At 37.7% G+C, this 12,905-nt stretch overlaps 1 protein-coding gene across 4 annotated transcripts; it reads right to left on the bottom strand.

The window, feature by feature from the left end:
* Nucleotides 1-368: 368 nt before the first annotated feature.
* LOC104095400 (double-stranded RNA-binding protein 4-like) lies at nucleotides 369-12,581 on the bottom strand. Of its 4 annotated transcripts, none has more exons than XM_070195209.1 (6): nucleotides 12,433-12,569; nucleotides 11,223-11,466; nucleotides 8,501-8,711; nucleotides 7,979-8,393; nucleotides 728-813; nucleotides 369-622 (listed from the first exon to the last, which is right to left on the bottom strand). In XM_070195209.1, the coding sequence occupies exons 1-5, from the start codon at nucleotides 12,567-12,569 to the stop codon at nucleotides 756-758; spliced, it is 1,065 nt and encodes a 354-aa protein (XP_070051310.1). In that variant the 3' UTR covers nucleotides 369-622; nucleotides 728-755. The 4 variants fall into 4 exon arrangements, with proteins under 4 accessions (XP_070051310.1, XP_009599831.1, XP_033511848.1 ...); XM_009601536.4 differs by having other exon boundaries at nucleotides 432-622; nucleotides 11,223-11,485; nucleotides 12,446-12,581; XM_033655957.2 differs by lacking the exons at nucleotides 369-622; nucleotides 728-813 and adding an exon at nucleotides 3,850-4,258 and having other exon boundaries at nucleotides 11,223-11,485; nucleotides 12,446-12,581.
* Nucleotides 12,582-12,905: the final 324 nt, after the last annotated feature.

Consider the following 12,905-nt stretch of genomic DNA (forward strand, 5'->3'; position numbering starts at 1 on the left):
TAAAACACCCACTGAATCATAACCCACCCATGTCAATTGACTTCACTGATACTGCTAATTTTAAATTAACACAAAATACAAATGCAACATAGCATATAGTGAATAGTCTCGTGTTCGTTCAAGCTTTGTTGTTTGATTTCTCGGGAGGCCATTCCTGTTTTTCTTCTATTGTGTCCTATTTTTCACTTGGTCCCAATTACCTACCGCGCGCAAAAAATACCAAATTTATAGGAAGACAAGGAGAGCAGAAAAGGTAACTGTTATCCTCAGTATGCTGCTTAGATTACCACAAAAAAACATGACTTAACACTCCACGTGTAGGGCACATTTTCTCAATAGTCTCTCTGATTTTTGTGCGCGCTACGTCCTTGCATTTGTAAAACCAATTTCACTTATTAGCATCAGAGATAACAAGGCAAGAAAACGCCATAGAAAGTAAAAGGCACAAGGAAAATTGGAAAGCCCATAACGAACTATCCACAACTACAGCAGAAGTTGCAAGGCTTTAACAAGTCGAACACTGTCCACCAACTTACTACAAGGAGCAACAGTTTACATGACATTACATACATATAGGGGTCAGACATAGGACGCAATTCCGGCAAATTCAACGATTTCACACCTGCAACATATTTCACCAGATGACTTTTAATCACACCTAGCAAAATACAATTAGTATTGCATGATTTTTAACAGAATTTAAACGAGGTTCATGAAGTTTCTTCACCTCTAGCAGAAATGATCAGCAAAGGAACTCACTGTGCCACCGAGCAGGGAGGAAGTTGAGTCAATGGCAACATGGCACCAGGCACCCTGCATACATAAGAGGATGTGTTAATTAAGCAAATGAAACCATACAGAGAGCTCCCAAAGAAATATGTGATCATTGCGAATAAGAAGACAACTTGCATAATTCTTGGGTTGCTAAAACTAAATGAGGTGGTCGGACTAACAATACATATAAACCCATGCATGGCGGCTATCCAGGAGTAGATTTATGATTAGGTAGTATAAAGATAATGTAGTCAGAGATGGAGAGAGCAAATTAATCACAGAAAAATCAGTTGATTGAATCTCTCTGAATTACAAAAATTATAGATCCTGCTATTCAGCACAGTTTATATTGCCTCAGATCACACTAGGCACTCCCGAAGACAAGAAGGAAAACACTGAATGGTTGTGCATCCATTCCCCTGAACCTGAAGAAGACAAAGCTGAAAACCTATTGAAAGCAAAAAATCTCAAATGAGAATGGCTAAGCAATCTGTGAGAAATAATACACGGGAAAATATTCTATTGATTTATTAACAATTATACAATAAGTCATATATATATAATACATGTTCTACTCCTACTACATATGGGACTAGGATTATTTTGCATATAACTATTTTAACACTCCCCCTCAAGTCGGTGCATACAAATCATATGTACCGAGCTTGTTACATATGTAACTAATACGAGGACCAGTGAGGGATTTGGTGAAAATATCTGCAAGCTGATCATTCGACTTCACAAGCTTTGTAGCAACGTCTTCTGAGAGTATCTTTTCTCTGACGAACTGACAGTCAATCTCAATGTGTTTAGTTCTCTCATGGAACACCGGATTTGAAGCAATATGAAGGACAGCTTGATTATCACACACAAGTTCCATCTGGCTGATTTTACCAAATTTCAACTCCTTGAGCAACTGTTTGATCCAAACTAGTTCACATGTTGCCATAGCCATTACTCGATATTCTACTTCTACACTATACCGAGCAACCATATTCTGTTTCTTGCTATTCCAAGACACCAAATTACCTCCTACCAAAACACAATATTCAGATGTAGAACGTCTATCAAAAGGTGATCATGCCCAATCAACGTCTGAATACCCAACGATCTGCTCATGACCTCAATACTCAAACAATAACCCTTGCCTAGAGCTGAACCGAAAAATGCGGATGACTCCATCCCAATGACTATCACAGGGAGAATCAATAAACTCACTTACAACACTCACAGGAAAGGAAATGTCAGGTCTAGTCACTGTGAGGTAATTTAATTTACCAACCAACCGCCCATCTCTTGCAGGGTCGCTAAGCGGCTCCCCCTCTCCTGGCAGAAGTTTAGAATTCAGATCAATCGGAGTGACAACAGGTCAATAACCTATCATTCATGTCTCCTCAAGAATATGTAAGGCATACTTTTATTGTGAGATCACAATACTTGAGCTATACTGAGCGGCCTCAATACCCAGAAAATACTTTAATCGGCCCAAATCCTTAGTCTGAAAATGTTGAAAGAGATGTTGCTTCAACTTAGTATACCATCCTGATCATTACCGGTAATAACAATATCGTCAACATAAACCTACAGAGATTTGAAGCATAATGCCGATAAAACACAGAGTGATCAGCTTCACTACGAGTCATGCCAAACTCCTGGATAACTGTGTTGAACTTACCAAACCGGGCTCGAGGAGGTTGCTTAGACCATAAAGTGACCGGCGCAAGCGACATACAAGGTCACTAGACTCCCCCTGAGCAGCAAAATCAGGTGGTTGCTCTATATAAACTTCATCCTCAAGATCACCGTGAAAAAAAGCATTCTTAATGTCCAACTGATAAAGAGGCCAATGGCGAACAGCAGTCATGGATATAAAAAGGCAGACTGATGTTATTTTAGCCGCGGGAGAGAGTATCATTATAATCGAGCCCAAATATCAAAGTATATCCTTTGGCAACAAGACGAGCCTTAAGCCGATCAACTTGGCCATCCGGACCAGCTTTGACTGCATAAACCCAACGACAACTAACAGTAGATTTACCTGAATGAAGAGGAACAAGCTCCCATGTACCACTCGAATGCAAATCAGACATCTCATCAATAGCATGTCGCCATCCTGGATGAGGCAGTGTTTCACCTGTAGACTTAGGGATGGAAATAGAGGACAAAGAAGATACAAACGCATAATGGGGTGATGACAGACGATGATAACTTAAACCGACATAATAAGGATTGGGATTAAGTGTGGTCCGTATACTTTTTCGAAGTGCAATCGGTTGACTAAGAGGAGAAGTCCGCAGTAGGAGCATGGCTAGGTGCATGACGTGAATTAGCTGGGCCTGATGCTGGACGTGGACATCGATGATAAGTCAAACGTGGTGTTCCTGTGGTTGGGGATCTAGGAGGAGCAACACAAGATTCCTCAATGGTCGATATAGGTAAGACTTCTGTGGCGGAAGATATAGAAGAGTTATAGTAAACTCCTCAAGAGTCGGTATAGGTAAGACCTCTGATATATCAAAGTGATCAGAAGAGATAAAGTAAGGCCGAGACTAAAAAATATGACATCGTCTGACATAGGGTACCTACGAAGATCAGGTGAGTAACAACGATATCCCTTTTGAACTCGAGAATAACCAAGGAAGACACACTTGAGAGCACGGGGAGCTAACTTATCTTTTCCGCGAGCTAAGTTATGAACGAAACATGTGCTCCCAAAAACATGAGGAGGAAGAGAGTATAAGGGTGACCGAGGAAACAATACGGAATCTGACTATGGATGGAAGATGAAGGCATCTGATTAATCAGATAACAAGCCATGAGAACTGCATCACCCCAAAAACGCAACGGAACATAATACACAACTAGAAGTGTGCGAGCAGTCTCAATGAAGTGTCTATTCTTTCTCTCTGCTACCTCATTCTGGTGAGGGGTATACGGATAAGATGTCTTGATGAATAATTCCTTGAAAAGTCTGGTGAAATTAAGAGGATAAGTATTCTAAAGCATTATGACCACGTAAGATACGAATAGAAATGCCAAACTGATTTTTTATTTCAGCATAAAAACTATGGAATATAGAAAACAACTCAGAACGATCTTTCATTAGGAAAATCCAAAGTACATCTTGAGTAATCATCATGAAACTAACAAAATAACGAAATCCTAAGGTTGAACGAACTCTACTAGGACCCCATATATCAGAATGAACAAAAGAAAAAACAGACTCTGCACGACTCTCAACATTACGCGAAAAAATGATTTGCGTAAGTTTCCCAAGTTGACACGAGTCACAATCTAATAGAGATAAACTAGATAAACTAGGCACCATCTTTTAAAGCTTGGAAAATTCTGGATGTGCTAAACGTCTGTGAATTAGGTCTGTAGAATCTGTAACTGGACATGATGTGGAAGGATTGAGTGAGTCAAGGTAGTAAAGGCCTTGTGATTCACGCCCTGTGCCAATCATCTGTCCCGTATTGCGGTCCTGCATAACAAAAGAGTCATCAATAAAGTATATACCACAATGGTAGGCACGAGTCAACCGACTAACTGATGCAAGATTAAAAGGACAACCAGGAACATAAAGAACAGAATCTAAAGTGACAGAGGATAAGGGAGCTTGTCCAACTTATTTTGCTTTTGTTTGGACTCCATTAGCTAAAGTAACACTGGGAAGAGACTATGAATAAACAATATTTGGAAAAGTGACTTATTACCAGAAATATGATCAGAGGTGCCTGAGTCAATGACCCACAGTACAAGAGTAATAGACTGGGAAACACAAGCAAAGGAATTACCAGCAACAGAAGTATAAGTCTGAGCAACTGAGGCTACTTGTGGAGGTGTCTGCTACTTGCTCAATACTGAAGGAACTCATTATATTCCCCTTCAGATAAAGAAAACCTCTGGTTACCTGCTATCTCTGTTTGAGCAACATGAGCATTTTTAGGTGGTCGACCATGCAAAGAGTAACACACCTCACGGGTATGTCCAAGCCTATTACAATAAGAACACTTGGGTCGAGACCTTCCAAAACCACCTCCGCCTCGTCTATTCTCCATAGTCTGAGATACCCGACTTTCCAATATAGGGGCAGTCGGACTAGCCAAAATCTGGTCATGCACTGAATCAAGGTCATTAGGAAGTCCAGCGAGTGTAATAACTAGAAACATCTTTTGTCGTTGCTCTTGTTTCTTTTCAACACAAGCAGAAATTGGCATCAACTTCTCAAATTCCTCATAACTGCCTGTACTTGTCCCAAGTAAGTCGACATATTCAATTCATGTTTCTTCAAATTTGTCATCCGCGATATCACATCATAGAAACGAGATATGTCATTAGTGTATAAAGTACATGCCTCTAGAAAGTCGCCGAAAATTGACGCACGTCGACTGTCTGACTTTCCGGATGTGTCTCACTCACGCTCTTATACCATGCGAGAAATAATATACGGAAAATATTCTATTGATTTATTAGCAATGATACAATGAGCCATATATATATAATACATGTTTGGTTCTCATCCAACTTCGGAGTTTGTTTAAAAAAAATAAACTCTTGCCCTTTTCATGCTTTTCCTTCCTATCTTAGTTTCATAAAAAATATATCAACGAGATCCACTTACATGTTTCTAAGTCATATGATATAACTAGACATGTGACCAACTTTTTCCCTTTGCAGAGTTTTTCTTCCCCATCTTCGCTTCACAAAATCACTGTAGCTTTTCAAAGTAATCCTTGACAAGCGAGCAACCTTAATCTTACAAATGCAATATATTTATCCAAAAATATTGCAAATGAAGTATCACAAGTGACTTGGAATTTACTTCCAAGGCAAACGTGATCCAAGCCAAATAACATCTATACTAACTACCAATATATCTGTTTGTCCCACTTCCTGTGTCATCCTTGACTTGGGTACAATTTCACGCTTGGTCCAACATAGATATAAGTAAACCTTTTAGAGAATTTAAATATTTTAAACATAAAAGAGGGTCTTGTGGTGGTTCTTGTATAGGAAAATATTAAGAAGTACTAAAAACTGCAGAAGGCAGGCAAGAGTATCACAATGCTTAAAACCCAGCAAACAAAAACATCAGAAGTAGATGAACAAGGCCAACAGGCCATCCCGTGCTAGGTAAAAGACTTGCTCGTGAATTGGCATTACTATGAAGAAGTATGGATTAAAATCAGTTCTTGCTGTAAACAAAGCATGGGAGCACATACAAACATCACATGCACAAGAATTTGTTCCACTTCCATGCATCTAATTAAATTTGAAACAAGAGCAAAAAGAGACAACAACAACAACAACCCAGTATAATCCCACTAGTGGGGTCTGGGGAGGGTAGTTTGTACACATACCTTACCCCTACCCTGGGGTAGAGAAGCTGTTTCCGATAGACCATCGGCTCCCTCCCTCCAAGAACTCCCCACCTTGCTCTCGGGGTGACTCGAACTCACAACCTCTTGGTTGGAAGTGGAGGGTGCTTACCACTAGAGCAACCCACTCTTGTCAAACAGAAAGAGGGCTTCCTTTATACAGGAGGGCTTCCTTTATACAGGAGTTTAGACTACATAAAACAAGAGAAGATTCCTAATTTTAGAATTTCTAATTATGGCATGACCTTAAAATATTCTCTTATAATACTCGTTGTTCCAATTTATATGACACTCTCCAATTTGGCATGTACGTAATATAATATTTGAAGACATTCCATTTCTATGCTACTTTCACTACTTTTAGGGATACAGATTCATTAAACTACTTATATTCAAAACTTTGATGGGATGTTTTCTCCATTAAACCTAACTTTGCAATTATTACATTGATAGTTTGTTCACTATCACTAACACAATATATAAGAAAAGTTAACATCTTAAACTCTATGTCCAATCAAATACCATAAAAAATGACATGGAAGAAGTGTCCTATAAAATTAACCTAAAAATATATAACACATCTAAACACATTCACTCACTCCGCCTCAAAGTAGAACGCACAATTTGTGCGTCCTAAACTACACCCAAGGGTGTGAGAACAGATCTTGAAGAATAGGGCGTAAACCCCAAAGAAGAAGGAAAATACTAGGTGATTTCTTTTCATCTGCCTAAGCCTTGGTGAGCTACATTAGCTGGTATCTGTGCCGGTGAGAGGTAGCAGGTACCCAGTGGGATAGCCGAGGTGCGCACAAGCTAGCCCGGATTTCACCATATATAAGAAAAAAAAAATAACAATTACGTCCTAAACTTGTCACACATATACTGGATTCTAGGATCTCATAATGAACTTAACGAATTAGACTGCAAAATAGGATAAAAACGTCGATATAATACATATAGAACCAATTACTATATTGTCCAGATACTAACAATATTAATTATAGAAGACATGAAGACGTGCTTGATGATGGGGCACTAAGTACTAGATTCTGTGGCGTGTACTGCTGAAAGAACAGTATGTTGATTTGACGTGTCAGCTGGCGTGGACAACTAATTAGAAAGGTCAGCTGACATAATTGCTAACTTGATCTAGACTGCTAAACGGGTCAGCTGACATATATAACTAACTTGACAAATTAGTTGATATTAACAAATTAAATCAATGCCTCTACCTTCAGGATAGGGGTAAGGTCTGCGTACACACTACCCTCCCCAGACCCCACTTGTGGGACTATACTGGGTTTTTTGTTGTTGTTTGAACAAATTAAATCAATCATAGACAATTGATGATGCATGAAGGCATGTGAAACAAATGCACTATTGTGTTTTTGAAAAATTTTGTGGGCGAGACTTTTACTGTTGTATTCATCTCGATGAGATATTTATAATATGGTCAACTAATAGACTCATGACTTGACAAGGCATGTTTGACCAGAAACCAACTTGCTAGAGTCAAGAAAAAATTGCAATGACCCAAGGACATGGGAGAATGTAACACTGGCGGGCAAACAGATAGGATTAGCCACCCATCAGCGAAGAGAAAAAAGGATTATATACAGAAGAAAAAATGAGCAGAGCACTAGCTGACTTGGTTGTGAACATAGAACGGGCTTCTTATACAGGACTTTAAGTTCCATGAAATAAAAAATTTTAGCGAATCTAATAATGGCAGAACCTTTAAAATCATTCTACGTTACATACTCTACAATAACCTGGACATGTATAATAAATACAGATACATTCAAAAAAATTATAAAACTTACTGAGGGTCAACTTGCACATCTTTCTTTGCCTTTTTCTTGTTTCGCCGATTACGTTTCTTTCCTGAAGTTGAACATAGCAAAGATGGATCAATGACAGGGGGCACAAATACCATGGGAGGGGCAACTTCCACTGATGAAGATGCTAATTTTGGTCTTTTAAAGACGTGAAGCTGATTAGGTGCGTGAATATCACTAGGTTGTCCCAAACCATATGCTAAAAGTCCAGAATAAGTCTTTTCCCCAGCATCGTCAATAACTTCAACTTCTTTCCTTTTACTCACATGAACTGGAGGATTAAGTTCAGTTGGCATGAAGCCAGCATTAATATCACCTGTATCCTGGACTTTATCAAGTGCAACATAAAGCTTGCGCTTAGACTTGATGATCTCCAACATCATGGTTCCAGAATCAGTTTCTGCAAAAGAATTGATGAAAAGTTAACACTTTGTTACATCCTTGAAAGACTGGATATTAAGATTCCCTTCCTTTTCCGGGAGGGGAATTTGGTCGAAGGCGATTGACCTAAAATGGACATAACCGCTGCTCGAGCTGCCATTTGTTCAGCTTCTTTCTTGTTTTTTCCAGTTTCTCCCATATACTGAATACCATTAAAGACCGCTGTAGCCTTGAAAACAGGAAGCAACCCCTCAGGTTGAACTGTATGATAAATAGGTTTCTCAAGCTTCATCTTTACAGCATACTCATTCAGGATAGACTTGCAAAACACTGTATCCTAGACAAAGTACAAAAGGTAAAATCATCATAAGTAATATGAAAAAGGAGAAACATTGTTAAGATTGTCTTCCAGGTTTGGAGTAAATGGATCTAGAAAACTTTAATAGGGTCGATTGACCAAGAGTTGAAACAGACTTGGATTACTAACCTTTGAAGCATAAGATTTAGATATTCAGAAACTATACAAATGATGAACCAGCATGCTAGATCTAAGATCCAAACGCCACATCAGTACAACAGCTCTAACCGAAAGTTTCTCCATTATCTCATTCTCTGGATCTTTAACACTTCATAAATAAATCAACCTACTTTTTATATCAGAATGTGTCCTATACATCCATGCTATGTAAAAAGTGAACAGAAATGTCCAAAGTCACAATGCTAAAGAAAAATAGCCTATTACTTCTCTCGAAAAAAAAAAATCTCGAAAAATATTATCTTACTTTGAATTTTTAAGAGTTTATATTTGAAATGAAAAATTAAAAAACCTTTTAGAAAATATACACACACATGAATGTGTTAAGGTAGAAAGTTAATAATGTCAAGGAGCTTACTACTCCAGGATATCCATAATGAATATTTTCAATACCTTACAGTTAATGTTATAACCAAATATCCTTTGACTATTTATAATTAGAAAGGAAATATGCTTGTAAGTCACACCTTAGCATAAACTCTTCAATACATGGTATGTAATCTTCACCTAATTCAGTAAGATTAAGAGTTTTTTTTACCTTTTCATTTCAGCTCTTTCAATATAAAGGCCTTCATATGCTCTTTTCAAAAATACATACAGGTTCAATAACGCCATGAATACATACAAGTCTAAAATGAAGAACATAGCAGAATCCTATTGTGTAGATTTTACTTTTAGTATGCTTATAAACACAATAACTGACAGTTACAGTAATTGACAAACTTTTTTCTGCTAAACTTATTATTTGCTAAAAAATCATCTGTAGTTTATTGATGATGCTGGAAAGAATACGAATAGCACTTCAGAGTTGACTAATTTTCATATGACCGTTAGCAAAGAAGAATGCTTTTATCGGCTTCAACCTAACAATATCTGTAATTAAAGTTGATAATAAGTTAATTATGGTAAGCTAAAAAAAAAATAAAGTCTCAGTGATTTCATATATACTACAGAGCATTAAAAGTTAAAGCACCATATAAGGTCAGTGTTTGCACATAATTACGTCCGAAGTATCCCATGGATTAGTCGAAGTGTGCGCAAGCTGACCCGGACACCACGGTTGTTTAAAAAAAAATTACGTCCGAAGTACCTACGGGCACTACAGGTTCACAGCTTGTATTGAAAAACAGGACTGTGTTAAACACTTCAATCAAAGAGAATCATGTTTCACTCACTAAAATGGTAAATCATCTACCAAAACTGTGAATTTTCAATCCATAATCAGCTGTCTTTACTGTTACAAGGTTATGAGAAGGTCATCTGAACCTTCCAGTTGAATTAAGTCATTAACCCGCTCATTACTAACCTAAGAGGATTACCATCTTTCACACAGATATTTCTTAGATAAACTTGTCACATGCCACCATCACATCTTCTTTTCTTTTGTTTTTTGTGATGCTGCCACCATCACATCTTCTTCCCAGGGCCTAAAATAGAAAGTTATAGAAACTCATTCATCAACATCAAGCATATCATAGTTACCACAACTACCACGGCTAGTTAAAATTGATTGTGTAATGACAAAGAAAACGAACATGAGGATGGGTAAAGAGAGCAACTGAAGAAGATTACTTCCTTGGGCATTTGGCTGACACAAAGTTTTCGAGGAAGTTGCACATAATAGGAGAGTCCAAGACTAAACATACAGATAGTGAAAAATTCTTCTTTGCAAGAACTCATACTTGGTTATTATTGACCAGCAATTTGGAGACTGTTTATACCCTGAGATAAAGATTTTGGAGAGAATGCCTACACGTTATCATACTCTCTTAAATCTTTGACAAAGAAAATATCTCGAAGTATTACACTCTGAACCTTTCCTCAATATTCACTAGTTAAATAGATCATGGATAGATCAACAATGAATTTCTTAATAGTCATAGAGCTATAAAATGAATACAAAACTATGATGCATCGGTCTACACATCCTTATATGAAGCACATGAGTATGCTTTATTATTAATTTTACAACTTTCAAGCTTTCGTCTATTGACCTGTTCAGTTGGAAAAATAAGAGACCTTCATCTCATATTACAACATTAGCAGTGCCATACTTCAGGATGATCATAAAATCAACCTTGTTAACCTCCAGATATCCAATACTCTAACCCTAATAATAGCTGCTAAGACATGGCCAAAGAAATAACTAAATTGAAGGACAATTTTCTAAAAATGAGCATCAATTAAAACTCAAACACGCCTTAAAGAAGAGTGTTCCTTTGAGAAATCACCTAGGAGCTAGATACAAGCCACTGGGACTCTTATATATTAGCTAAATGTCATAGATACATTATTTTGCAATACTACACAAACCTCACGAATAAGAGGGCATCCCTCATGTTTCATCTTTTCTTTCACGCCTATCAAGGCAACCTTTGCAGCGTCCTGCTCCGCAGCCTTTAACTGTGAAAATGTGCTAGGAGATGTATACCAAAACCGATCAACCAAAACACTGGATCTAAAGAGAGGTGCATGTTGAGAGCCTTCATTGACAATCTGATAAACAGGGCGATCAAGGGATGATCGTTGGGTGAACTCTTGAAGGCGGTTCTTGTGTGTAAGCTCCTCAGGAATCTCTATAACAAGAAATGACAAGGAGCAACTCAGAAAAGTGGAGCTTGTATCACAAACGCATTATGTTCCAATAGTTTAAAACATGTTAACCAAAAAAAAAGGCTAAACAGAGCAAGATTTGCATGGTCAGTTTCCATTCAAAACATATACACAATACATCATTCTCAAAACAGAGAACTAACTAGGAAACTACTACATAGTTCATAATATATACAGTAGCATACACCTATCTATGTGCGTACAAATCAAATATATCATGCACCGATTCTTCAAGTAATTCTTCAGAAAAAATGAACAAAAAACTTCCGGCGAGTAGGGGTTAGGATGCATCATCCTACTTATTCAGCCCTCGTCTTCTAAATCAGTTCATTAAAGCTCCCAGTACAACCAATGGGTATGTACGTGATGGTCCTCTACCTTTAACTAGCGGTATGGGTATGGGGTTTGACCCCTAGGAAGGGAGAACATCTCGGTAGGAAGAGATTTACTCCTTAAGTGGCCTACCCAACACGAATTTGGAGAACATCTCGCGCCTGGGGGTTCCAGATGCCTAAAGCAAAAAAAAAAAAAAAAAAAAAGGGGGGGTGGGGGTGGGGGGGAGGGAGGTAAAGCTTCCAGTTCTTTCTACAATGCTTGCTTCTCTTCTGCTTACCAAATGCTTTTTTTAAAATAATGAAAACAATTAGGAAAAAAGAAAGATCATATTTTTTTTACTACTCTTGAAGTCAAGTACATCCACATTTAACAAGTTCCAGACACACAAGGGATGGTTCCGCGGATTAAAAATACTAAACCCCGACCATCCTGTACAGTTGCAAAAATGAGATATCACAAAAGCTCAATTTTTATCATCACTCACGTTAAATATGACCAATTGATAGTTTCAATGACTTTTACAGACCAGAGACCAAACAGCTAAAAGAATTAAAGATACTATCTGAAAGATGAGACCAACAACTTACTTTGAGGCCCACTTTTTTCAGCTTCATTTTCAGGAATGTTTGGCAGCGGGTTTTGCTTTGCCACAGCTTCAGGCAATTTGTTGGGCTGTTCAGAGCTTTGAGTCACAGAATTTGCTTCTGCCATGGTTGAAGAGGATGATAAACTTTCTCAATTTGCTATTTCAAAGTTGTTTAGGGTTTTTGTAAAACGAAAATGCCAACTGAAAAGGAGGCAAGGTCTGTTTTTCAGGGTTTCCTTCTTTTTTTGATGTGTCCGTTACTCTCCAAATTGCCACAATTGTGGTTTCAATTCATGAAATCTAGTAAGAAAAAAATCATTAAATCTAGTTAAATTTGTGGCAAAGAGATACTTAAAAAGTTGGCATCAAGTGTATATATCTCATTCCTGTTATAAATATAACTCAAAATAACAATATCGAACAAGGAAAAACAAGTTAAGATATATAGAGAGAAAGAGAGG

The sequence above is a fragment of the Nicotiana tomentosiformis genome, chromosome 2 (genome assembly GCF_000390325.3).
Source record: "Nicotiana tomentosiformis chromosome 2, ASM39032v3, whole genome shotgun sequence".
In the NCBI taxonomy this organism is placed as follows: domain Eukaryota; kingdom Viridiplantae; phylum Streptophyta; class Magnoliopsida; order Solanales; family Solanaceae; genus Nicotiana; species Nicotiana tomentosiformis.

Bases quoted from the DNA above. Each gene is read 5' to 3' on its own strand.
- LOC104095400 (XM_009601536.4), bottom strand. From the start codon at position 12,569: ATGGCAGAAGCAAATTCTGTGACTCAAAGCTCTGAACAGCCCAACAAA. The intron at 8,712-11,222 runs GTTTGTGTAGTA...TACTTTGTCTAG, and splicing joins GATGCCCTCTTATTCGTGAG to GATACAGTGTTTTGCAAGTC. The intron at 814-7,978 runs GTAAGTTTTATA...TTATGTATGCAG, and splicing joins GATGTGCAAGTTGACCCTCA to GGTGCCTGGTGCCATGTTGC.